Genomic DNA, 26,361 nt, shown 5'->3' with positions numbered 1-26,361 from the left:
TGATTGACAGCTGCGACAACTAATGAACGCGCGCAAAGCGTCAACTTTACGTTCGCTTGAGTAAACGAACCAATCACGACATCGCTCGAGAAAGCATTAAACGCCACACGGTCCAGTCGCCCGGCCATCTTGGTGAGGGACAAAGAGATGGAGCGGCCGCCATCTTGGTGAGGTACAAAGAAGAAAAAAAAACGTTCGCCATCGTGGTGAGAGACAAAAAGAAGGAAAACAATGACATAAGTCGTTAAGAAACTCTTTGTGAAAATACGTTGTGTGTACACACGCCAGTGTGATGCTTTTCCACTTCTTTTGTGACCTTTTTTTACAACCGTGTCGCCTTAATGCGCCTTTTTCCCCCGTGACGCCCCGCCCTCTTGTCTGTCCCATTTTATCTTTCACACGCGCATGCGCTTATTATGGAATCTATCCGAATGAACAGGAACTCCAATTGTGAGACAAACCGAAACAGTTGAGGGAGGGTGTGCTAATGTTACACTTGTTACTCTCGAGTAACTAACGAAAATGGTCGCTTTAATGTTGTCGTAAAGCTTGTAGTAAAGGCGCAACGGAATATTTGCGGACGCGTGCTTGAAGTCCTATCGTTTACCCAGTCAGGTCACGTGACGCCGGATCGTTATTTCACCATCTAAGCAACAAAAAAATGAGATATAATTTGCATAAATGCAGAAAAAAACAGCGCTTAGGGCGAGTCGTAAAAGTCATCGTAGTGTGAACAAACGCTTACAGTCCTTGATGATTATGTGATTAGCGCGTGTGTGCGTGCGTGTAAATGACTCCTCCCTCCGTTCGTGCGCGTGCGTGGGTGGCACACTTTTTGGGCAACAAGGGAGGCGCGTCTATTGTTTGACGGCGTCCAATCAACAGTCGACTAACGCCGGAGCGCTCTCGACCAATGGGACGTCCGCGGCGTCTCCCTTTGCCCGCCCACCCGCTCTATAAAACCGCGCGCGGCGGAGCGAGCGGGCGGGTGGACGCACACACGTACGCACGCGCAACTGAAGAACCGTGCACGCTTTTTTTTTTTTTTGCCAATTGGAAATTATCGTGCTCGACGCGCACGCGCCTCCTTTGTCAACAAGAAAAAGAAAGAAGAAATTGAGACGATGGCCGACAGCAAAGTAGAGAGCAGCGGCGATCTGAGCGCCAAGGTGAGACGCGCACGCGCCAAGCTTTTTCATTAATGAGGAATTGAGCATGCTGCAGGACCGGCGCGCGCGCGCGCGCGTCATTGACAGCATCTTTTCGCGATGGCGTCCCTCGCTTTAATGATTTGTTCAATTCCGAAATATTTACCCGCTTGCTGATGCTGAGGAAACGAGTGCGCGTTCGTGCGTGTCGGTCCCGCGTTACGTGAGAATTGAGAGCGGATTTGGCGCTCAGAGCCTCTTAAAGTCAGTCAACCAGGGGAACGGCACGCACGCGTACGCAAAAGGCTCTTTCTCGTCTTTTCATTCAAAAGCCAAAGGTGGGCTTTCGGGTGGCGTATAGCGGGGGGCTTCCGTTCTCTTCCCCCGCATCACAGCGTCTTCGGGTCGCCGCCACCCGGGGGCGAAGGACGCTCCACCGCAGAAGTGGACAGGCGCGCACGCGCACGGCAGGAAGCAGCATCCTGTCTGGGAGATAAAGATGCACTCAAGGGGATTTTTTTTTTTGTCAACGGAGATTTCGAGGTCTCCGAAATGGATTCCACGAGGGGGCGCTCTTGGCGTAGTGCTAGAAAATGGAGCGAAACAAAAACATTTTGACGAGTGACAAATGTTGCTGTGATTAACTGGGATTGGAGGGCGGGGAGGGGTGGTGACGTCACAAACGGAATTTCCACGTTGAAAGGGAAAAAGAGTGGCGCGCTCAGGTTTGGTGTCAGGTGACAACATCCTTTGTGAAACTGAGGGATGCCGGGAATTGGAGTCTGGGCGTGTCTGTGGTCGCCTCCTGCCACACATCGCCCCTGTTAAAAGTCTGTCTGTAGTAATGTGTTCGTGAACGAAAAGGCTCTATTAGCCGAACCTGTTGGGTCCCTACAATATACTTTTATCCCTGTTCTAATCGGTTTATATGCATTTTTCTTCAGGGATTCTGTGTTTTTGACTTATATTGGTTGAGTATATTTTTTTATTGTTGTTTTATCTTTTTGTGAACATCATATTTTGAATCTACAGTGTTTTTCAGGGAGAATGTAAAGTTTATCTTTGTCTTTAATAGTTTAGTTGCTCGACATAAATGAGGTTTATTATAAAAAAAAGTTCAAAAATGAAGTAGCTTGGACGTTCACTCTAGAAGCAAAAAAACATACATGTAAATATAATTAAGTAGAATAATAAATTTTCTTATTCAAATATTTTATTCATTTTCTGCATTAAATTATTGTTAGTAGTATACTGATTAAAGGGATAACAAACCTATCTTTTTTCATTTCCTCCTTTTACACATCCTTTTTTTCTTAACTTCTTTATACACCATAACAATTCGTAATATAATGCATCAAAGCAAGTGATTCGTTTGAGAGCCGGCTCTCTTTAATGAGTTGAGCCGAAAAAGCCGGTTCTCTAAAAAAGGACATCCTTTTACTACACAACTGCCCGTCTGCCGCTCTATGGTGTCAGCTTTCAGCAGCCGTTAGGTCGTGGGCGGGCTTTGCCAGCGCGCAAACCAATGGGAGTGCAGGGATGTTGAGCCCAACCTGTCCCCTAAAAAGGCAACTTCCGGTCTGGTTATTAAATCCAGGAAGTTTACTTTCCGCATGCCGCAAAATATACAAAACCAACAAAAACAAAAAACCACAGATTGATCCCATTCACATGATGCATTCCTCCTACTTTACTTAAAGGAAAAACTAATTGCCATTCAAATTAGGAAGGCAAGTCTTGACCCCCCTGGATGGCCTAAAGCAAAAATTCCTCGTCTAGACTTGTTTTCTTTCAACTCCTTTTCATTACTGACATTTTGTTTGTTGTTCTTTTGTACAGCATCAAATGAAAGTCCCCACTTCACGCAACTCAATCCATCCAATTGGGAGATAAAACTCATTACAATACACATTTACGACATAAAATCCACCTCAGGCATCGTGTATTTTTCCAAAGTAGCACTAAATGAAATGCAAAACACCAATGTTGTACATTTAATCTAATTTGGGGTTTCTAAAACACACAAAATGAATCACTCATTCAACTTGCATGCAATTCTACGCTTTTGAATAGCCCACACCCACTAAGAGGCGACCACTGCTCTCTAGTGGTTGCTGCTAGTCACTACATGACGAGGTAGCTAGACACTAGTGATGTGCTCCTCGACTCGAATCCCTGAAGGGTGTGCAGAGTACTTTAGATGAGTGGTTCACGAACCGCGAGGCATTTAAAGTCCCGCTACGCCGATGTACCACGTGACTGATTCGGAAATAATTTGCTAGCTTTGAGTGTGGTTCGACTAACTAGGGACAGAGAATAACCCCTAGAGTTGAAAGTCTCTTTAATAATAATAATAATAATAATAATAATTTCCTTGTATTGTCATTCTGTGTAACAATGTACACAGAACGAAATGTCGATTGCACCTGACCCGTTGTAGCGAGCCGATGCAGCCGCAGCCAACAGAGGGCGCCGCCGACCACTTTTTAAGTCTTAGGAATGACTCGGCCGGGGCGCGAACCACCGACCTCCCAGTCTCAAAGCGGGCGCCTTACCATCTAGGCTACTGAGCTGGAAATCACAGAAATTGGTTTCGGTGAAATCCGATGTTTTTAAGACCACGTGTATTTCAAATTTAGTCAATCAACCCCGCCTGTTTTCAGATCAGAATGACCTACAACTGTGTTTTTAAAAACCCAGAAAAAAAATCTGCTAAATTAGATTGTATTCAACTTTAAATACAAGTTTTCCTAGATTGGTCCCAATAGAAGAAAAAAATTATATGTTGTTTATATTCACATTTCCATGTAAACTGTATAAAAAGTACAGAAAAAGGGTCCCTTAAAATGAAGACTACACGAGGGATAAAAGGCCTTTAAATAAAATGAGCACCCTTTAAACTTGTTAATATTGCATATTTACAGAATTCTGTTCGAAATATTTGAAATATGGCCGTTACGGGTATTTCTCGCAAGCCAGTTTCCTGTTCCAATATGGAAAAGGACACTCTCAAGTTCACAGCTATCTGGTTGGTTGGATCCCTTAACCACTGGAGCACAATTTCCTGTGGTGTGTCTTGGGCAAGTACAGCTTGGAAGTACCCACCCCTCTCCAACATATGTCTACGGTGTACAAATATCAACCAACTGATTTACTGGAGGTTTTTGTCACTTTTGCAGACTTACAAAATACTACAGATATACTACAAAAATATCATGGAAATACTATAAAAATACTACAAAAATGCACTGAATCCTTACTGCCCCTGATAAGCAGGTAGGCGCAGCTATCGGTGTGTGTGTGTTGTGAATGGGTAAGTGTGAAGCACATTGTAAAGCGCTTTGGGAAGTCTTTAGTGATTGAAAAGCTCTATGTAAATGCAAATCATTTACCATTTATATTTATTCAATATATAGTCTACTTTTTGGGAAATATGTTGCTTCTAATGTCATTGAACTCTTTCTAATTCACCTAAAATGAAAGCCAGTCTACGAGTACTACTTTGGAAATAATTTCCCATGTATCATATGTGTGTTTTTAATCTTTAAAAGGAGAAGTGTGCATTATTTCGCAACTAGTGGTACAAAATGAATTCATAAAATTAATCGATTGATTTCAATAGTAAGAAAAATGACAATAACTGTTATATTAAGGGGATTTCTTTAAATACCTGTAGTTCAAAAATATTAGCATTATATTTTAACAAAAAAATGAGCCTTACCTAAGGAGCTGACATGATTGTCGGCCATCTTGCTGCTACTGGTACCCAAACACCTCAAAGAATAAGAAGTAAAAGGGTGCTTTAAGGTCACTTTTAGTCTCCATAGTTTGTATCATTTCTCGTGCTTTTTATACGTCGTTTTCTGTTGCACTGCATAAGACAGTGACATCAAGTGGTCAAATACACAGAGTCATTTTAAGTCTGACACGTTTATCTCGGTGTGCTATGTCTAAATTTACGGGAAACAATCTTCAGTTATCAATGACAATAAAGGCTTGTAATTATATAAGCAAATATGTTAATAACAACCTGCTCGAAATAATCACACACGAGAGGTTGAGAAAAATTCTGAGCTGTTGTGTTCAAGTACCTAAGAAATTGTAGTAAATAGGAGTGTTGTAGGCCCTATGTCGAATATCATGTTTATGATAAGTTAGAATTCTCTTATCTGAAGGCTCCATTCCCCGTTTTTCCTTGCAAGTTCAAAATCCATTGATGTATTCTCTCCTCATTGAGTGTTTACTCACTTTCAAATTTGACAAGAACTTCAGTTTTGATGGCATTATCAGCAAATACAAGTTACCTTTGAACACAACAGTTGTGTTCAAGTACTCGTCAAAGTGTTATGAAAAACGTTCCGCTCAAGTGAGTGTGAAGATGTCAACACTGGTCGCGAAAATAGTTGACTAAAGATTTTTGTCCTTTCAGGAATTGAAAGAGAAGAAAATATTGGAGGAGAAGAACGGCGACGACGCCAAAGCCAACGGGAAAAATGTGAGAGCGCCTCCTTCTGGTCTTTATCCTCATTATCAGAAATTAAATCAAAATGGATTTGTAAATAACTTTTCAGCCAATTCAATATGGAAATAGAATCCCTTCCTCTTTTCCTGGAACACAAAACGCACACAATGGATAAGACTAAACAAAAACAGAATAAATAGGAGCCTCTATTTTTGTTTTTCATCAGGACGAGGAAAACGGGGAGCAGGACAACGAGGCAGAGGAAGAAGACGACGTTGGGGACGACGATGAGGAAGACGGAGAAGGTAAAAAGTTGCTCACAATGGCAATCACAAGCAACTAAAAAGAAAAAAAAAGGAAATAAAAGACATAAACAAAAGAACCCGCGAAAAAAGATTGAAAAACCTTTCCAGGCGAGGAAGATGACGATGAGGACGACGACTTGGTCACGCCCACAGGGAAGAGAACCGCCGACGATGACGACGACGACGACGAAGATGAGGAGGTGAGGCGAAATACGTTTTTTAATCATCAACTTCACGAGCAAAATGAAAGAAATATTGGATTAGGCTCCTTGGAGTGGCCCTCCACAGAGACTGCATGAAAGCAGATGTTTAATGATTTTGTAGATATTTATTGAGGTTCCGTTGACACAAAACCTAGCTAAAGACACATTTTCCTGAATTATTTCGGGTTTTTTAAGGCCCTTTTTTCTTCTTTTGTTGTTGTCATATTTTGGTTGTTTTTTGGTCATATTTGTTTTGTTTTTTGGTCATATTTAGTCCTTCCTTGGGGGATGTCATTTGTTGTCCTATTTATTGTTTATATTCTTGGTCAATTTTTTCGTCAACTTATTTTTGGGAAAAAAATGTTTCCCTGAAAAAAAGCGTCTCAAAGGGAGCCGGCTCATAGATCCATTCCGTTCGCGAACGACCCATCCCCAATGTGTGTCCGTTAACAAGAAAGTGAACGGAAAGCGCGAATAAGAGCGCACATAAACTGATTTTTCGTTAGTTAAAATACACGTGGTAGTAAAAACAATAGCAAGTTCTCACAGAATTCTTTATTAATCTTTTTTTTTTTAAGTGTATGAGTCCTTTTACAGCGCTTTAAACGAACGTAGCTGAAGCTACGCGCTGGTTAGCTTATCTGATTGGCTTTCTTTTTACTGAAGGAGCGTTTAGTTATCTGATTGAATGCTTTTCAGAGACGGGGCGTGACCCGTATGGCCTGGCTGATAGTTGTTCGGATCTTTACGCATTTATTATATATTTACTTATTTGCTTTCTGGATAAAAAGGGAAAATTAATAAAACATTGTTATTTCATGTCAAAAAAGGAGGAAGTGGAGCGGAAGAAGCAGAAGACAGACAAGTAAACGAAGACGGCCCGCGTGACGTCACAACCTCAGCTCTCCCTCCCCTCGCTCCCTTTCCAAACGTCCGAAAGAGAATTTGTTTGTATTTTTATTTACATTTTCTATTTTTGTATATATTGTACGGAGGTCGGCCATCTTGACGAGTATCGGGCGGTGCTCGCAAGACATTTTAACAACCCGGAAAGTGTCAAAAACGTACACGAGCATCCTGGCGTCTCATGACACGCACGCGCACACTTACACACGGGCGCGAAGAAACAGGCCACGCCCATGCAGAGGATGCGTTTAGGGACACCGGGGCATAGCGGCACTTTGCCGCCTTTGTTTTTCGTGCTAGTTTGTCGTAGACGAGCAGGATGTAGCGTGATGTCCTAGTCCGAATGTGTTCATGTCTGTGTTCAGTTGTTGGAAAATAAAATCATTGGATTTGGTTCAACTGGGTTCCTCTTCACTCGGGAAAAATTACTACAAACGCTTAAAGGGACAATTTCGAGTTTCACGAAAACCCATCATGTCAGCAAAACACTTTCGACCCAAAAATACACTAAAAAGCAGAGGAAGATCCTATCTATCGCCGAAAAAGTGGGACTTCAGCATGGTAAAGAAAGGTAAAAGCAATTCTATGCCACATTTGCGTTTGTCAATGACGTCCACACGATGGCGACAAAATACCTAACGTTGAGGATAGTGAAGTTTTGCCAATTTTATGTTGAATGAATGGTAAATAGAAGCAGTCGCCCCATCCACGCTGCCTGATTCGTTACCATGACAACCCAGAGGAGATTTTGTCTCAACTGTGCTGGAAGACGACGAGCAAATGGGGGGAAAAAAAAAAAAGAGTAAAAATTGGTTTCTTATTGGCAAACGGACAAATACACCTCCCCCAAGATATGAAGTAAGTGTCGGTCATAAGTGGCTAATGCTCTTAAAAATAATCTGGCGTTGAGCTGATTTTGTAAAGCTTATACGGAATGGTGCTACCACAGAACAAACTTGCTAAGCGCGAAGGGGGGAAAAAAAAGTCACGAAGGTGTGTTTAGTCTACCATCTAGTGGATAAACATGGTACTTCTAATATGAAATGGCTGTTCGGATGGCTCTTTATTCAGAGGACTTTATTCACTCAAATTGGCAACGGTTTTGGAGCCATTATTTGCTGATTTCTTTAAAAGAAAAGTGGGAAATTCAGATTTGCTACTTTCTTGTATGCAGCACACACCTAATGGTACTTATAACCAGGGTTGGGTAGGGTTACTTTAAGTTGATTACTTTCAATTACTTTTGGATTACTCCAATACCAAATATGCTAATAAAAGACAAAAAAAACTAAATATGAATACAATGACTAAATTTTGTGCAGGCTTGGGGAGTAACGGAACACATGGAACGGCAAAAATTATGTTGGCAAGCTGTTTGGATTTATTTTCAGTTTGTTTCTGTCGCATTTTATGTCTGTTTTGCCGGAGATCAAAGCCAGGAGAGAAAGCTTACGTTTTGTGAGTCATATTCTTATTCATATTTAGTTTCTTTTGTCTTTTATTAGTATATTTGGTATTGGAGTAATCCAAAAGTAATTGAAAGTAATCAAGTTAAAGTAACCCTACCCAACCCTGACTATAACCAGTGTTGGGAGTAACACTTTGCAAAGGAACGCGTTCCTGGAACACAATTACTTTTTCAACGAGTTAACAAAATGTGCCTCAGGTGTCTATACAACATAGCGCGTCACTCCGCCTATTATTCAAAGCAAAGCAGGAATTAAAACGTCCTCTGTTAAGTTAACATTCAACTTTCAATTCACCAGCAACAAAACACTGAACACAACGTTGGAGAAGAGTGGGCGTGTTTCTATCTCTCTAGAAAATTTAACTGATTATAGTTATGGTGGCACAGAGCATGAGAACCCTGAATTTCTCCCTACAGATAGTCTGATATTCTCCCTATCGTATATACTCGCATATAGTTTCAGGAGCGAGCATCAGCAAGTCAACTGCAGGAGAGAGAGTGGGAAAGGTGAGATGGCACAACATTCATTTGGACAGGTAACTTAAAATTAGTTTTACCTGGTTATATCAGTATCAGAAATTATTTTCCCCCCATTTTATTAACACACCACTTATTGAAACATAAATATTTTGTTTGTTTGTTTGTACATGATTCAATTGTTTGTTTGTTTGTACATGATTCAAATTGAATCGTTTTTTCCGGCGCCATCACGAATGGCAGCCACTCCAGCAGCTCCCGTGTTATTTTCGATTGTTCTCGATTGTTCTCAGCTCAGGGATGCTGCTGGAAATGTGAATTTCCCTTCGGGGATGAACAAAGTATCTATCTATCTATCTATCTATGAGCTGCATTTAAGACCATAGAACAAAAAACTGATACCAGGGGGTCAATTTATATGTGAATGTTCAATTGTGTGTCACAAGTAACGGATGGTTGGTAGAACAAGGGGAGGGGGCAAAGATTAAAAGCAGGGCGTGTAGTGTGAGAAGTACCTAAAAAGTTGAAAGTTAAATATTTTCTCAATTAAGAATGTGTTTTAAATGCCTAACTAAGAGCCCTTTTTCTTATTTTCTATTGCGCCTGTCTGCATTTGTTTTACTTTTATCAGGCCTGCTCAAGATGAAATACACAACCAAAAGCATAAAAAGAGAAGAGTCTATTCGAGCGTGTCTTAAAAATAAACACAAAACGTGTTACTCTGCTGCCATCTCCTGGCTTTAAGTCATGACTGCAGGCTTAAGTTTTCAAATGACCCCACCTTCAAACAGGAACAATGTTATCAATGGAGCAAATATGAACACAGATTATACTGTAAAAGAGTGATGAAATTTGTTCTTTTTATTTGTGAAACTATTTTTGAAAAGCACAATGCCTGGAGAAAAAAAAAGGAAAACATCTTGGACAATATCCATAAATGGAGAGGAAAATCTTCGAGTGGTTTAAAGACAAAATTGATAAGGCCTATGCAGTTTTGCAAGCTCTCAAGACTGCATAAGCCAAGAATTATGAAGGGTTCACAATTTCCACGGGTTAATGGACACGTTTTCTCTAATTTCTTTTTCTTTTTAAGCACTTTTATGTGGTGGCTCAATGTGAGTTTAATGGCAATTTGTAACTACATAGTTGCCTTCATAGTAACGCGCCACTTTTGGGTGTCAGTAATCCATCAGTAATTTTTTTCCCCAGTATTGCAGTAAACACTAGTGATAACCTAATCAGGAGTGGTTCAGATTCAACCAGAGCAGATTCTTACTCAGAATATAGATTTTGGAATTAACGTATTTTCCGCACTATAAGGTGCACCTAAAAGCCTTTATTTTTTTCAAAAGCTGACCATGCGCCTTATACTACAGTGCGCCTTATATATGGATCAATATTAAGTCGCAAAGTCTTGCAACCAAAGCAAGCAGCAGCCGACTAGATTTTCCCCCGAAGGCGAAGTCGTCCGCGGTGTATGCTGGGATTTATATACCGGCGTTTCATTTCCTAACCAATGTGTCAATCATCATTTGAATCAGTCACTATTGGCTAAAGTTATTCGGAGGTAAAGGGGGCGGATCCTTTTTAATCATTTACAGGCTCGCATAGGCTAAAGGGGCGAAGCAAAGCCTGCAATTGGCCGAAAAAGATGAATGTGAATCACATGTTGGGTTGCACTACGGCATAGAGAAAACATGTTTTACTATTCTGTATTTGTAAATATTTTACTCTCCTGGATTTACTACACTCACGGTTGTAAGAAGACCATGGTTACGTATCATTAATGAACGTGAAGGCTGCAAGAGAACTTAGGTGAGCTATACGGGTTTATATTTTCCCGGTATCTTGTTTTAGAACGATCTTGATGTTTCTGTGATGAGTCTATTTTTAAACTGAATTCAATTCAAAGTGTTTATTGTCATATGCACAGTAAAGAACCCCGTTTCCCTGCACAATAAAATTCTTACTTTGCTGTCCACACAGTTGCCAGCAAAAAATAAAATGGAAACTAAGAAATGTTTGTTTGGTGACATCGTACGGTCACCGCATCCGCACAAGTCTACGACACGAATTTGCTTCTTTGCAAGCTTTCGGAATGTTAAGGGGGTAATAAGTTTGACTGAACTATCTGACAGTTTTGTCGACGTTCCCATTGTAGCGCCTTATAATCCGGTGCGCCTTATGTATGGAAAATGTAGGACCAAAAACTATTTTTTGGGGGTGCGCCCTATAACCCGGTGCGCCTTATAGTGCGGAAAATACGGTACTTTTAGGTGCATAGCTCAGAGTGACACTTTCTTGCCCCAGATCAGAGGATCATTTCATAAATTGGGCCATGCAAAAAACGGTCCCGTTCACTGATTGACAGAGTGGTGGCGGAGCTAAAAGGAACAACCATTGCCATCCCCCAGTGCAGAAATCCTGAGATGGAAAACTGGACTCTTCCGACAAGGCAATTTTATTTAGTAGAGGAAGATTGTCTTAATTTGGGGGAATGGCATTGTGGTGGTGGACTCACTCAGGTGGGAATACGTCCACGCAGGTACTCCATCACGGCGTCCGTTCCTTTGGCCACAATAGCAGCTCGCGGCGTCCGGAAAGGATTTCCTTCCAGACTCAGACATCTGTGCCACACAAAATGGTGGATGCTGTCATTATAATATCACAGTCGTCAACGGATGCTTCCTATTCACGTAAACTACATCAGTTTATGTATTTTACGTCCTTTCTGTGAAATTATGCACTTTAATGCATGTTGAATAAAAGTTGAGTTAAAAGTTAAAAACTAGAGCAATGGCTGTGTAATTAAGATACGAAAATAAGCATTTGTTTTTGACTTATGTGGAAAGGATTAGAGAAAAGTACAGTTAGTTGAAGGCTAGCCTCAGTGCTGTTAATGTTTCAGTTGGCACTTGGCAGGAAAAACATCTGGCCTGAGAAGTTACAATAAAATAACTGTTAACCCAAAATACAGTCAACAAAAAAGTATCAAGTTTCCCAATTATTTTTTCTAAAATGACTTTGTGTTCTTAACCACCAACCTTATATGAAATTTTCATAACAGACTCTTGCATATGGCTATGATTCAGCTATTAAGTCTGCTCTACTAAGCCTCGAAAACCTTGTTTGCACCTCCTCATACACAATTCCTTAATTTTCTCGCCCTGAGAGGTAACTCTAGCAGAAAGATGAAAAAAAAATGACTCTTTACACCCTCCACTTGAATTTGATCAGCCAATAACGTGACAGTGTAGACCAGGGGTGTCAAACTCATTTTGCATCGTGGGCCACATACGGCCTAGGGAGATGTCAAGTGCGCCGGACCATTAAAATTATACCATACTCTGCTATAAATAACCAAAATATCATGTCAAGGCCAAATGAGTACAGTGTAGCAACAAGATGCCAGACAAACATGGAAGCAACTACCAGGTATAGATTGCGCTAGGTAAGGGAAATACAAATTTCTCGATGTATGAATATTTACAAAAATTACCTTTGGAATTATAGTTAATGTATTTCTGTCAATGAAAGAAGGTTTTTTTGGTACCACTAGGAGGCACTAAAAATTACACTGTCCCTTTACAGGAGACGTACATAATTTCGAACTTTTTTACTAGCAATTGCATGTAAAGCACGCCTGAATAAACTCTTCTTTTTGGGAGTTTAGATTGGTGTTTGGACTGTACTTGAAACAGCACCTTTCTTTCAACATTTTAATGCTACACTAACGAATGGAGCATAAAAAAGATACATGTTGATATGATAGTTCATGTATTTTTGCCAACCCATTTCTTATTTTTTTAATGAATGACTGTTATTTTAACCTCTGGGAGGTACTAAATAATAAACAATGTCCCTTTTATGGTCAAAAAAACATGTTTTCTGCCTTTTAAATTCACACTTTGCCAGCATCTTTGGAGCTTCACTAAAAGACATCCTACGTCATGAATTGATGGCAAAAAGAAGACGCTTCAGCACTTCCTGTGATGTCAAAAAGGGGCGTTGCATTGCCACTTGCGCCTACCTGAGCGACGTGCACAGTCCCAGTTGCGGCGGAACATTGAGAAGATCGTTGTTGGACAAATCCAGTGTAGACAGTCGGACCAGGCCTAGCAAACTGGTGGGGTCCACGCTCCTCACCTGGTTGTTGGCCAATAAGATGCGTTCCAGCGACGGCATGTCGTACAGCACTTCCGGGAAGACCTTGAACCTGCACCGCAATGCGTCCCCTCGGTCACACATATATATAACCCTAACCCATATCGGCTTACTGCCTTACTTGTTGTAGTTGAGGATGAGCGAGTGAAGTTTACTCAAGTTCTTCAGCTGGGCTGGCAGATCTTGCAGCTGGTTGTTCCTGGAGAAGACACGGGATTGAAAATGCTGGGATAACAGAGATGCCAAACTCAGTTTGGCACTGGATCCTGACTTACTGTACTCAGGCGAGCCGCATTAATTAAGTAATTTGAACTCACAAATGTAGCTATTTTTTAGAATTATGCATACATATTATAATCCAAATGACAAGGGGATCTTTTCAAAGCACACCAGATTTATTCAAAAACAATGGTGAAAAAAATATTTTCATGTTGGGCTATAATTGTGAAAAGTGGTTTATTTCAACTGTGGAGAGAACACAATTTTACACCTGAACCAACTATCCACACTATACAAGTCTATCTATCTACCTTGGTCATATCCCTCAAGAGGGGTGACCGACAGCAAGACAAACATACAAAAACAAAGAAAATAAAGTAGCAAAAAAACACACACTAACATTATTGGACCATGGCCAACCCAAATGTCCAAACACCCAAACCAGTTAGGCACCTCGGCACCTAAGTTGGTCATGCTTTCGTTCCTCCAGATGAAACGGGACACAAGAAAGCGGCCGTGTCACTTGGGTCAGGGTAACACAACACACTCTTCTGTTCAACAGCAAGGCCCGACAGCTTTCACTGGTTTACCCCTGCCGCATCATAAGGGTGCCCAGCCCATCCTTTAAAACGAGTCCACAATCCCACTATCCTTTCACAACATTTCTCCACTCCTTCCTATCACCAACAAATACAAGTGAAAGCTATAAAAAAATATAATTTTAGCCTTAAACTTTGTACCGTTTGAAATAAATAGAGATTTAAAGAGCTGGGTCTATTAAAGCTGATAGCAAGAGTGTAGATTTGATCTTGGCATTGGTGGGCACATTTTTGGTGGGGACCAAACAATGATTGCTCGAAATTAGAGGGGACTTGGCCCCTCCATGCATGCCAAAATTAAACCCTTGGCTGATAACATATTCCCTGTGTCCTGCTTGTCCGTTGCCAAAAACCTCGCTGTGGCGAGTGCACACGGGTCGGGCTAGCAGTCAACCGGCACCAGTACGGCAGGGTCGTTGGCAGCGGGTTTCGGCAGGTACTCGGGGCATCACTTTCCATCAATGACTTCGTTCCCGGCCTCTTCCCTCCACTGCTCATCCTCTCAGTGTTGACTCGCCCAGGTCTGCACTTCTTTCCCGACTCTGATAGCAACCATTAGTCTGCAGCCCATTCTTCCCTCGGTGCCATCGCAATCCTGCTGTATTCAGATCCTAAACCCAGTTGGCGAGCTATGCAACATCTGCCCTGTTCCTTCGGCAATGAGAGAGGCTTTAAAGTCTGCGCCATATTTCTCGATGGACACCTCACATTGCGAATTGTACTGGTACAAACAAATTCAGTTCGCATGCTGAACGTCAGCTCTTACACATTTGCACTAATGAGATCCCAAAACTGTATGTAACATCCTACATGCCCACATTTCTTGTGTAAATATTGTGTAAATTATAACCTTATCTTCTTTGTTCCTTTATTATCTTTGTTTTCTCTTATCCTCACTGTTAAATGTGAAACTGGAGTGCCACGTCCAATTTTGTTGTCACAATATGTTCAACCCATTTTGTAACAATGACAATAAAGATATATTCTATTCTATTCATGGCACTCAAGCAATCGGCCAATGCTCTTTCATTTGGTTTGCATTTACTAAAAATAAATCCTAGCTTTATAGAAATTTATGGTGGGCCGGATTAAATCCTCTAACGTTCCGGGTCCAGCCTTCAAGCTGTATGTTTGACATGCCTGGACTAGAACGTGGAAGAGCGTGTCCTACCTGAGGTCGAGATGCAGCAGATTGACTAGCGAGCAGACTGGCGAGCAGCAGCTCAGCTTGTTGAAGGCCATGTTGAGTTCAGTCAAGCACGCCCGCGTCTCCATCAGTCTACGACCGTGCAAAAACGTCATGCCGTCGTCGCTCGCTTCAAGGAAGCGGGACGGAATTACCTAGGTGGCACCTCCCTCAGCAAGTTCTTGCTGAAGTCGGCCGATGTGACTGCGAGATCTGCGGCGGCCTGGAACAGTTCGTCCGGGACGAGCTCAGCTTTCTTGTCACTGGGCGAGAACATCGTTTCTAGGAACTTTGAATTATCTGCGTTGTTGGAGACGGCCGTGGCTCACCTGTACGTCAGCGATTTAAGCGTTTTGATTGTGTGCACGTTGACGGCGGCTTGGCTGGGCAGTGTCATGGCAGTGGGAACGTCACCGCTGTTGTCCGGCTCCTCTGAGAGAACGCAAATTGTTATGCAGATGCCAAATTGTGACATCGCAAGATAATAAGGAAGGGGGCAAGCTTCCACAGCAATCGACTTTTCCATCGCTAATTTCTTTCAAAATACCATCTAGCTAAAAGCCACAATCGTGTCAGGCAAAAACAAAAAAAAAACTGTACCTGGAATTCTTCCTCGGAGATACTTGAGAAGCTCGTCAGTTCCTTTCTGCACCCAACAAACAAACAGTCACATTTGTCAGGTCTTTTTTGTCCCCTTTTCTATGGACAGTAATTCTCACTAGAACCCGGTTCATCATTCACAGTTTTGTTGCTTCGCGGATATCCATCATTCACAGTGTTCTTGATTCTGATTGGCTAAGGAATTCCTAAAAGAATAACATGTATATAGCGGGGTGGGGCATACTTTAAGTGGTGGGCCACATTTGGTTAAAAAAAATAGCAAAAAGGCTGTTTTAGGAGGAAAAAGATGAATTTTATTTTGGTATCTACAGATAGTGTCGAATCCGATACCTTGGCAATACATGACGGAAAAAGATAATGTAGGCCTATCCAATGTCTCATATTGTCGCTGCTTTTAAAGACATACATTCTGTTTTTAAGTATTTTTCTTGGTAAACAATCCATTCATGCAAAAAATAAATAAATAGATAAAATGGAGACCATTTTTTTTCTTAGAATAGCAGCGACAATATGCATTTACTAATGAATAAATCCGCTGTTTGCTACACATTTCAAAGCCAAAAGCTCTTAGTTCTTAGTTGTTAGTTATTGGTCCATCTAAATGCCGTGACTTATTCTCAAAAACTGCTGTGAACATTGACAAATGTCACATCACACAGAGTGACTCAGTTAAAAATTTAGGTGTCATATTTGACCCCGATCCGTCCTTTCAAACATATGTGAAGAAAATTACTAGAACCGCTTTCTTCCATCTTCGCAACATTGCTAAAATTCGTCCTATACTGTCTCAGTCAGATGCGGAGATTATAATTCACGTGTTTGTACCTCCCGTCTCGATTACTGTAATGCACTACTCTCCGGTCTCCCGAAGTCCCGAATCAGGAGTCTTCAGCTGGTACAAAATGCTGCAGCGAGGCTTTTAACTAGGACAAAAAAGTCCGATCACATCACTCCGATTTTGGCTAACCTGCCTTCCTCATGTTGAGGTTTTTGAGTTTTTCCTTGCCCTCATGTTGGTTCCAGATCAGGGGAAGGTGTAATAATAGTCTGAAAAATAGTCTGTGTAATAACCTGTGCAGCCCTTTGAGACTCTTTGTGATTAAGGGCTATACAAATAAAAATGACTTGACTTGACTTAGCGGGCCAACCTACCGCGAGCAGGTCCCTCCGGATCCCTCGCAGAGGATTTCCCTCCAGCAGCAGAATCTTCAGTTCTGGCAGCTGACCCAGCGATGGTGGGAGGCTGGCGCGCGGTTACGATTCTACGTTAGCGATCTTTTTTGAATGGCCAAGGCGACGGAGGAGCTTACGTGCCAATATCGTTGTTGGTAAGGTCAAGCCGCGTAAGAGCGGCCAGGGCCGTCACCTTGTCGGGCAACTTAGAGATTTTGTTGTCTCGCAGCTCCAGCAGTGAGAGGGCGCCCAAGCTGGACACGCCTGACACCTCCGAAATTTGGTTGTTGCCCAAATACAGCTCCTACACACAAAAACAGACCGGAAAATATTTTTTAAATAACTCAGAGGTTGGGTTGAAATGTTTCACGCAGCTGTAATTAAATGCCATTTTATTAGAAACAGTGATGTGCATCCTGGGAATATAAAATGAATATATGTACACAAGGTATATGTATTCAGTGTTTAGGTTCTTTCCCATTTAACTCACAATTTTTTTGTTTTTCTTTTTCAAAATGGCTCAATTTTTACTTGATATTATGAATACAACAAGTATGTAAGGTATGTGCTAAGCGTCGGCAGAGTTGTTGTTGTCGTCGTAGTTATTGTTGCAAGCATTTCTCTTCCTTCATGCCAGTGAACAATAGTGAGACCAAGGATTCTGATTTGGGAAAACCTCAGCACCAAACAATTAAAATTAAGCGAAGTAAAAGCAACCTAACGTCAAGTCAACTCATCCAGTCATTTTTCTTTCTCTTTGCATGGACTCATTTCCTAATCGAGGATCATCTTTCCGTTGATAACGGTATTCAAACGGAGCAGCATGTAAAATATTACTGTGCTGATTGTCTGCATAATTAGTAAAGCACACAATTCTCTTGCCTCATGGCAGAGGGCTATAATGATGACAAGAATTTTGATTTGGCTCCCCAAACGATACAATTAGTAAACAGATTAGTAAGCTAAACCGCAAGTCAAGCCATTTAGTCATTTTTTTTCTCGTTGCATGGACAATTGTTGCTAATGGAGGATTACCTACTCAGTGATGATGCTTTTATTCAAAAGAGGGATCGCATAGACTTCATGTAGAAGTTATGGTAAGACAATAAAACCTTTTTTCCATTCTACAGTATATTTATTGTTTTTTTGCTCTGCCAGTAAACTGATGAATAAGATGTAGCTTAATGTATTTGTAAACCTGACTGTTCCTTACCAGCCAGTAACCTCACTGAACATCACTGATTAGTATATTTTAAACTTTTTCTAAGAGCCACCCTAAAATAAAAAGGGTACTGTTTTTAGAGAGCAATTGTACCTTGAGGTTGGGGGCATGCAGCGGCGGAAGCTGGCGCAGTTTATTATGTCGCAAGTACAGCTGCTCCAAGGCCGCCATCTTGGACAAGCCGACCGGCATCTCACTCAGAAGGTTGTTGCTGCAATCAAGCAGCTTTACATCTGCCAGAAAAGCAAAGACAGTGTAGTTTAGTTTTGGAGATGTCTCCAACCTGTCCAAGCACGCCGGTCTTTCCTACTGGAAAGCAATGGCAGGCTGTCGGGCAGTCGGGCCAGCTTGTTGCGGCAGATGTGGAGCTTCTGCAGGTGGCGCAAGTGACCCAAGCCAGATGGGAGTTCCGTCAGCTGGTTGTCCGAAACGTCCTGTCCATCAGCAGAAAAGGGAAACACCGTCGAGACATCATTTGCCATCCGTCCTATCCATTTTCTGCTCCGCTTATCATTAGAGTCGCAGGGGTGCTGGAGCCCATCCCAGCCATCTTCAGGCAGTGGGCAGGAGACACCCTGAACTGGTTGCCAGCCAGTCGCAGGGCAAATAGATAGACAATTTACTCGCTCATTCACACCTAGACATGGATGATTAGTTGGAATGTGGGAGGAAACCGGAGTGCCTGGAGGAAACCCCTACAAGCACAGGGAGAACATGCAAACTCCACACGGAGAGGCTGGGTAGCTGGAATTGAACCTTGCACCTCCTCACCGCGGGCTAACCACCCATCTGCCATGCCGCCTACATCATTTGACATTTTATATAAATTATTTTTTAAAGGAAACAGCTAAAATGTCTCTTTGTTTGAATTAAAATGTTCATGCTCAAAAGTTACCAGGTTTAACTAAAAATTTTCTTCTATGAACGCTATAGTCCATGAATACAGACTTCAGTCAATGTTTAATTTTCAAATTTACTGGAAAACTAAAAAGTCAGAAGCCTCAATCTGGTGGTGTATTTTTCAGCTCAAACTTAACATAGAGTTGCCAGTTTCAGTTTTAAAAGCATATTTTTTTTTTATTGGATCAAGACTTTTGAACTTTGTCAATACCAGTTTCAGTTTTAAAAGCATAATATATATATACAGTATATATATGAGGTCATGAGATCGAACCTCCTGTGTGGAGTTTGCATGTTCTCCCCGTGCTTGCGCAGGTTTCTTCCGGGCACTCCGGTTTCCTCCCACATTACAAAAGATTAGTCATGTTGGCTTTTCAGAGCGTCATTAATGTTTTCATTGAATTTATAACCAATATTCCGTTTCTTTTTGCATTATTATACATTTCTTGCGCCAATTTTAAAGCTTTTGCAGCAAATGAATTATCATCTCCAAATATCGGTTATCGGTCTCCTCTCAATATGAATAAACAGTATCGGCCCTGAAAAACCCATATTGGTCGATCCTTGATTTTATTTCACTACTCTTATTTTGGACATATGTTGCAGCTAATATCAATGCACTAGTGTGTCTGATGCATGTGCAACTTAGGATAAATAGGGGAAAATATTTCCAAGGCGGTGCTTTTGTAGACTGACCTACTTTCTATTTCATCCTATTTTCCTTTTAGAAGTCTTTCGTTTCATAGCTTCTTATGAAGTGTCTGATCTCATTGTAAACAATGTTCATTGCTTGTTATCAATGACCCTAAAGGCTATTCTATTTCAAACAACACATTTTCAAGTATTTCATGGAGCGCAAATCATTCAAGATTTCCTTTATTGTGATTATCCTAAGGAGTGAGGGATTTTATACATTTGACTATAAAGGATTTTATATGATTGAACACAAGTTACATTTATTGAGTTTAATGCTGTAGTTATTTACTGACTGTGCCTTTATTCAATGAGCAGTGAAAGTTAAGAGCAGGCATGAGTAGTGGAAGATGTTGTTTACAGAACGGGACGTACTGCTGATAAGATAATCAGCACATCCAGACGGAGGACGGCAGACGTTGTGTTGAGAATAATGCCTTGATGACGTTGAAACTCTCAGTGCCATTATGCGGGGAGAAGATGGCCATTAAGAAGAGAGCTAGAGGACTTCAGAAGAGGGCTTCCCAAAGACTCCAACTACACTAATTCGGCCGTTTTCGATGGAGTACACTTAGTCAAATTGTTAATGGAATTAAATCTGCCCCCGTGTGGAAATGTCGGCTTTCCTGTTCATCTTTTCCGTCAAGAAACGAGCGCTCATAAATTGTTGGGTGAATGTAGGTTGTGTTTGGTTAATGGAGTCAGATAACTAATTCGAACAATTTGGTAAACGGTACATTTTGATATTAATTCCCAACAGGAGCTACTGACATTTTCTTTGCAGCCTCTGTGTTTAGAGTTTTGTTTTGTGGGGCTGTTTTTTTAATTCCGCATACACGTCTTTGTGATTTACCAGCTCGGTGAGTGACTCCAATCGACCCAGTTCCTCAGGGAGCGCGTCTAGCAAGTTTTGCTGCAGCATCAGACTCCGCAGGTTAGCCAAAGAGAAGAGCTCGGGCGGCAACTTCATCAATCGGTTGTGGCTAGCACAAAGAGAACCACAATTGACTGAAGCCGAACGCTACCAGAGAACTCGCCTCACCCGAGTCGCAGCTGCTGAAGCTCCTGCAGTTCCCCCAGAGCGCCGGGCAGCGTCTCGAGCTGATTGTCGTGCAGCTGAAACGGAAATGGTCGCGTTTGGGTTTATTGGAAAACAAAGGAATCAAGACGGGCCGGCCGGCGTACGTCGAGTGTAGTGAGCGCTGGCAGCAACCGGATGTCATCGGATAAGCTGGTGAGGCAGTTGGACGCCAGCAGCAACTTGGTGAGGTCCGTCTGTTCCCACCAGCGTTCAGAAGCGCCGAACGACACATTGCTGTGGGCCTCCTCGGGCGTGTCCACGTTCAGACGGTACACGCTCGCCGGAACTGGGGATGAGGAGACACAGACGAGTTAAGCGCAGGAAAAACAAAACACCTCACCTGTGTGGTGGTCATTTGACAGCTCAAAGGTCAAGCTTCAAGCAAAATAAAACAATTTTGGCATTGGTCCATCTGCAGTTTCTCCTGAATTAGGAAAGGTAGGCCTGACGTTTCATGTTGACAACACGTAAATGTCTCTGCAGAATAAGAGACAAAAATGAAGCCGTCGTAGCTAGTTGCTCACGATTGTCAGCAATCAGAATGTGAAAATATAGTTTGTCTTGATTTTGTCCACAGGAAGCATTTAAAATGTATTACATGTGTCGTTTTGCACACATGGAAATATTTATCGTGAATAAGAATCAAATGTCTGGCTAACGTTTATTCGACTTCCTCCCAACAATGTGACGCCATTACGATTCTTACTCACCTACCTATACTTATCTACTCACCCATTAACTAATCTACTTACCCACCGATTGACCCACCTAGTTACCTACTGATCCCCCCAACCTACCTGCTTACCAACCTGCCTACCTACTTACGTCCTCACTTACCTCCCTAATAACTAATCTATACCTACTTACTCACCTACTGACCTATTTACCTACCTACTTATCTTCATACTCCTACTTACCTACTTACTTAATTACTAACCTACCTACCTAGTTACACACTTACACACCTACCACCCTACCTAGTTATACACTTACCTACATACTTACCTATGTACACACTTACCTTTTAATCTAATTGTTTACCAAATTATTTACCTACTTACCCTCCTTCTTACTAACCTTCCTACATACTTACTCACCAACCTACCTACTTATCTACTAACTTACCTACTTACATACCTGCTTGCTTACCGACCTACTTACTAACCTACCTACCTACCCACTCACCTATCTACTTACTATCCTACCTACCTACCCACTCACCTATCTACTTACTATCCTACCTACCTAGTTATACACTTACGCAGCTGCTTACTTACCCACTTATCACCCACCTACCTACTTTGAGACTGGGAGGTCCGGGTTCGCGCCCCGGCCGAGTCATTCCTAAGACTTAAAAAGTGGTCGGCGGCGCCCTCTGTTGGCTGCGGCTGCATCGGCTCGCTACAACGGGTCAGGTGCAATCGACATTTCGTTCTGTGTACATTGTTACACAGAATGACAATACAAGGAAATTATTATTATTATTATTATACTTATTTACATACTTAACTAATTTTTACTTACTTGCTTACCTCCCTAATGCCCCCAATAAGCAGGTCGGCGCCTTGCATGGCTGCATGGACGCTATTGGTGTGTGTGTGTGTGTGTGTGTGTGAATGGGCAAGTGTGAAGCACATTGTAAAGCGCTTTGGGAGGTCTTCATTGACTTGAAAAGCGCTATACAAATGCAGACCATTTACCATGCGACTTTGAGAGATTGAAAATCGACCCAATTGATTGTCAAAACTGGGTGGGATACAATTCTTTTTAGCCTGTGATTATAATATTGATAAAGTTCCGATAAAAATGTCTCCCTTTTACTGCCAGGCCTTCATTTCTTGGTCTCATGTTTTCAAACACAATCTCTCTCCTCATAAAGACTGTATATAGAACAATCTGGACATCTTATTTAAACATGAATCCCTTTTATTCAACAATGGTTTGACAACAATATTACAGTTGTTTCTGAGTTATTTAAAGGAGCTGTCCGGAATTTTAATCTTTTCTACTCGCTGCCGCCATCTCCTGGCCTGTGTCATCTTTTGTAGCCTCTGTTAAATCGTTGATGATGTGCATGCCAGTACGTGGATTTTCTAATCGCACTTGAATACATTTGTAATTTTCATCTTTTCTGGGGTATGGTTTGCCGTTTGGACTCTACTTGAAGCAGGCCTTTTCTTTCACCATTTTCATGTTCCGCTGACAACTAGAAATTAAAAAATCCACAGCGGCGAGCATGACGTCAATCTCCAGTACTCTCCACTTCAAATTCCCTTAAACCCATACCTGTCAACCTGTAGGGTTTTGCTGTACAAAGTACGTTTTTTATGCATTTTAAGACGAGAACGACGTACAAAAAAATCTGTACGGAGAAAAGAAAAGCAAATTTGTCAATGGTATACACCGACTATCACTGAACGGCAAATCAATCAAGTCAAAGGAGTTCGCCGCAGAAGCCTCTATCTCGATAACGTTTTTTTCGTTGCAAACGAAGCGAGCGGTTTGATGCTACTGTGCGCATGCGTCTGCCGCCTGGGAATTTCCCATCATGCATCATTCCGGAAAAAAATATGGTGTACGATTATTTTGTATTTCTTACGGGAAAATACGAGTTTGTACGGGGCATGGAGCCGTGGAGGTGGACAGGTATGTAAACCTAATGTGTTCCGCCCCGAACAGTTCCGCTAAGAGTAATATAAAAGAAGATAGGCGCGCTGTAAAAAAGCATAGGTAACTCAGTTGGGCATTGTTAACATAAATAGAAAATATTGAACATTCTTTTTAAGGCCACACAATAAAATAAAATAAAAAAACAGATTTTATCAAATTGGTTAGGGTTTTTAAGGGGAAAAGAGCAGTAATCTAATGCATACAAATATAGTGTTGGAGGGTATGTAATAACTGTAATACTCTGATGTTTTTTTCCTGTAAAAGTTGAAAGGACGCACTTTGGAAAGATGCACTCGTGTGACAACGAAGCAAATACCTTCAGTCAGGTTCCGATTCGTCAGGTTGAGACTTCCACTCTGCCGGGCCGCTTTGAGGAGTCCGTAGGGGACGGCAGCTTCTTTTTTGGTCTCCCTGAAACCCAGCAGCGAGTCCTGATGGCGCGCTTCTCTCAAACGAGACATTTTAGTAATGAACTTCACTTCCGCCTTTTCAAAATTTTTGTATACGTCACTTCCGCTGCTGCGTCTGTTGGGAACGCCTCAATTGTGGTCAAATGTTATTTTATATGACTTGGTCACAGATTTTTAAACAGTGAATGTACCACCATCGTGACAAACAATTCCTTTTCGAAGTATTTTGGTCTTAAATGCTAGGTACAGTACTATGCTGGCCACAAAAGCACACCACTTCCGTTTAGTTTTTTTTCACAATAAAACGAATGCGTACCTGTCAACCTCCAGGGCTCCATGCCCTTAAAAACTGCCGTATTTTCCCTTACAAATTACAAAATAATCTTACACCATATATTTTTTTCAAACGTGTTTATTTATGTAGTTTAACATGTTATATGTGTTTTGTTTTATCATATATTGTTAATTAACATTTTAGATAGATAGATAGATAGATAGATACTTTGTTCATCCCCGAAGGGAAATTCACATTTCCAGCAGCATCCCTGAGCTGAGAACAATCGAGAACAATCGAAAATAACACGGGAGCTGCTGGAGTGGCTGCCATTCGTGACGGCGCCGGAAGAAAAGATTCAATTTGAATCATGTACAAACAAACAAACAATTGAATCATGTACAAACAAACAAACAAAATATTCATGTTTCAATAAGTGGAGTGTTAATAAAAATTGGGGGAAAATAATTTCTGATACTGATATAACCAGATAAAACTAATTTTGTTGTGAGATACTGAGTTGCTCGACATGAATGAGGTTTATTATAAAAAAAAGTTCAAAAATGAAGTAGCTTGGACGTTCACTGTAGAAGGAAAAGATACATGCAAATATAATTAAGTAGAATTTTCTTATTCAAATTATGAATTCATTTTCTGCATTAAATTATTGTTGGTAATATACTGATTAAAGGGATAACCACAAACCTGTCTTTTTTCATTTTCTCCTTTTATACTTCATTTTTTTCTTAACTTCTTTATACAACATAATATTTCGTAATATAATGCATCAAAGCAAGCGAGCCGTTTGAGAGCCGGCTCTCTTTAATGAGTTGAGCCGAAAAAGCCGGTTCTCTAAAAAGAGACGGACTTCCTTTCCCTACACAACTACCATGCAACCAGATTTGGAGAAATATATGTAAGAGCAATATTGAACCGCTTATGTGATTACAGAAGAAAGGTATTAGGATTGTGCATCATGTTGGGTACAAAAAAAACATACAAAGTGTTGATAAAATCCCATGTTAAAATGTGTAGATATAGAAAAACTTGTGTCCCTCGTAGTAGTATAAAAAGCAAGTAAGCACCAACTCTCAAGAAATATTCAACAGTTGTTTCTCTACAAAGCAGACTCATCATCTTGAGAGAATCATAACTTCGGGGTCCAATATGATCGCACAACATTGAAAAGCCATTGCGTCACCCCAAAAGCTATTCATTTATGGAACAGTTTAGATGATGACTTTACAAATGTACCTAAGTGACGTCAATTAAAAAATTACTATACAATATTGGATTAATATACAAAAGAAAATTTATATATTAAGAGTTTCTTTGGGTATTACATTTTATAGGAGTCACTTGTGATACTATTACAGGTTTGAAATGTCATTTCTTTGTTTTCTAATTTTCGTTTACGGAGTAAGGCACTCTTTTCTTGTTTTGATTTTGAATATGTCTTCTGCGCAGGGAATACTATGGAGTATACAGGGTTGGGTAGGGTTACTTTAACTTGATTACTTTCAATTACTTTTGGATTACTCCAAAACCAAATATGCTAATAAAAGACAAAAGAAACTAAATATGAATAAAATTACTAAATATTGTGCAGGCTTGGGGAGTAACGGAATACATGGAACAGCAAAAATGATGTTGGCAAGCTCTTTGGATTTATTTTCATTCTGTTTCTGTCACATTTATGTTAGTTTTGCCGGAGATCAAAGAGATCAAAGCCAGGAGAGAAAGCTTACCACGTGTTGTGAGTCATAAATGAATTCATATTTAGTTTCTTTTGTCTTTTATTAGCATATTTGGTATTGGAGTAATCCAAAAGTAATTGAAAGTAATCCAGTTAAAGTAAACCTACCCAACCCTGGGAGTATAGGGGAACAGGGGTAGGCTCTTAAAAGCTACTCCCTCTGGGAAAATATTTAAGTTTTTTTTTTGTACTGCTGTTTTTTGTGCAAATAGTTTATTTTATTTCCTTCTGTTAATTAATTATTGATATTTTACTTGCTGTGCCTAAATGAAAGCCACAGACAAATCAAAATGTAACTCAAAGCAAAGAAGAGTGGCCACCATGGCGATAGATTGAAGACCCGCCCGCTGCTAATGGCCTCACAGGTGTCAGGTATTGGTTATCCTCCGTGATTGATCATCAGATAGTTTAAAAAGCGAAAACG

The 26,361-nt window shown here is 41.0% G+C and overlaps 2 protein-coding genes across 3 annotated transcripts; one reads left to right on the top strand and one right to left on the bottom strand.

The window, feature by feature from the left end:
* The first annotated feature begins 965 nt into the window (after positions 1 to 965).
* Positions 966 to 7,423, top strand: ptmaa (prothymosin alpha a). 2 transcript variants are annotated; one of them, XM_088350075.1, is made up of 5 exons: positions 966 to 1,169; positions 5,578 to 5,643; positions 5,837 to 5,915; positions 6,024 to 6,115; positions 6,949 to 7,423. In XM_088350075.1, exons 1-5 carry the CDS (start codon positions 1,125 to 1,127, stop codon positions 6,985 to 6,987), a joined length of 321 nt encoding a protein of 106 aa, XP_088206201.1. In that variant the 5' UTR covers positions 966 to 1,124; the 3' UTR covers positions 6,988 to 7,423. The 2 variants fall into 2 exon arrangements, with proteins under 2 accessions (XP_088206201.1, XP_088206202.1); XM_088350076.1 differs by having other exon boundaries at positions 969 to 1,169; positions 6,952 to 7,423.
* A 1,313-nt stretch (positions 7,424 to 8,736) lies between these two features.
* lrrc40 (leucine rich repeat containing 40) lies at positions 8,737 to 23,977 on the bottom strand. The gene is made up of 15 exons (XM_088350286.1): positions 23,814 to 23,977; positions 20,932 to 21,113; positions 20,789 to 20,862; positions 20,600 to 20,729; positions 18,464 to 18,587; positions 18,247 to 18,386; positions 17,069 to 17,235; positions 16,911 to 17,001; positions 15,738 to 15,783; positions 15,467 to 15,569; positions 15,293 to 15,400; positions 15,123 to 15,230; positions 13,255 to 13,332; positions 13,000 to 13,185; positions 8,737 to 11,596 (listed from the first exon to the last, which is right to left on the bottom strand). Exons 1-15 carry the CDS (start codon positions 23,956 to 23,958, stop codon positions 11,491 to 11,493), a joined length of 1,788 nt encoding a protein of 595 aa, XP_088206412.1. The 5' UTR covers positions 23,959 to 23,977; the 3' UTR covers positions 8,737 to 11,490.
* Positions 23,978 to 26,361: the final 2,384 nt, after the last annotated feature.

This window comes from Urocampus carinirostris, chromosome 12 (genome assembly GCF_059441175.1).
Source record: "Urocampus carinirostris isolate Australia breed hairy pipefish chromosome 12, RoL_Ucar_1.0, whole genome shotgun sequence".
Taxonomy (NCBI): Eukaryota; Metazoa; Chordata; class Actinopteri; order Syngnathiformes; family Syngnathidae; genus Urocampus; species Urocampus carinirostris.
Note: the sequence above shows the minus strand (reverse complement) of the source record. Positions and strands in the feature narration are given on the sequence as shown.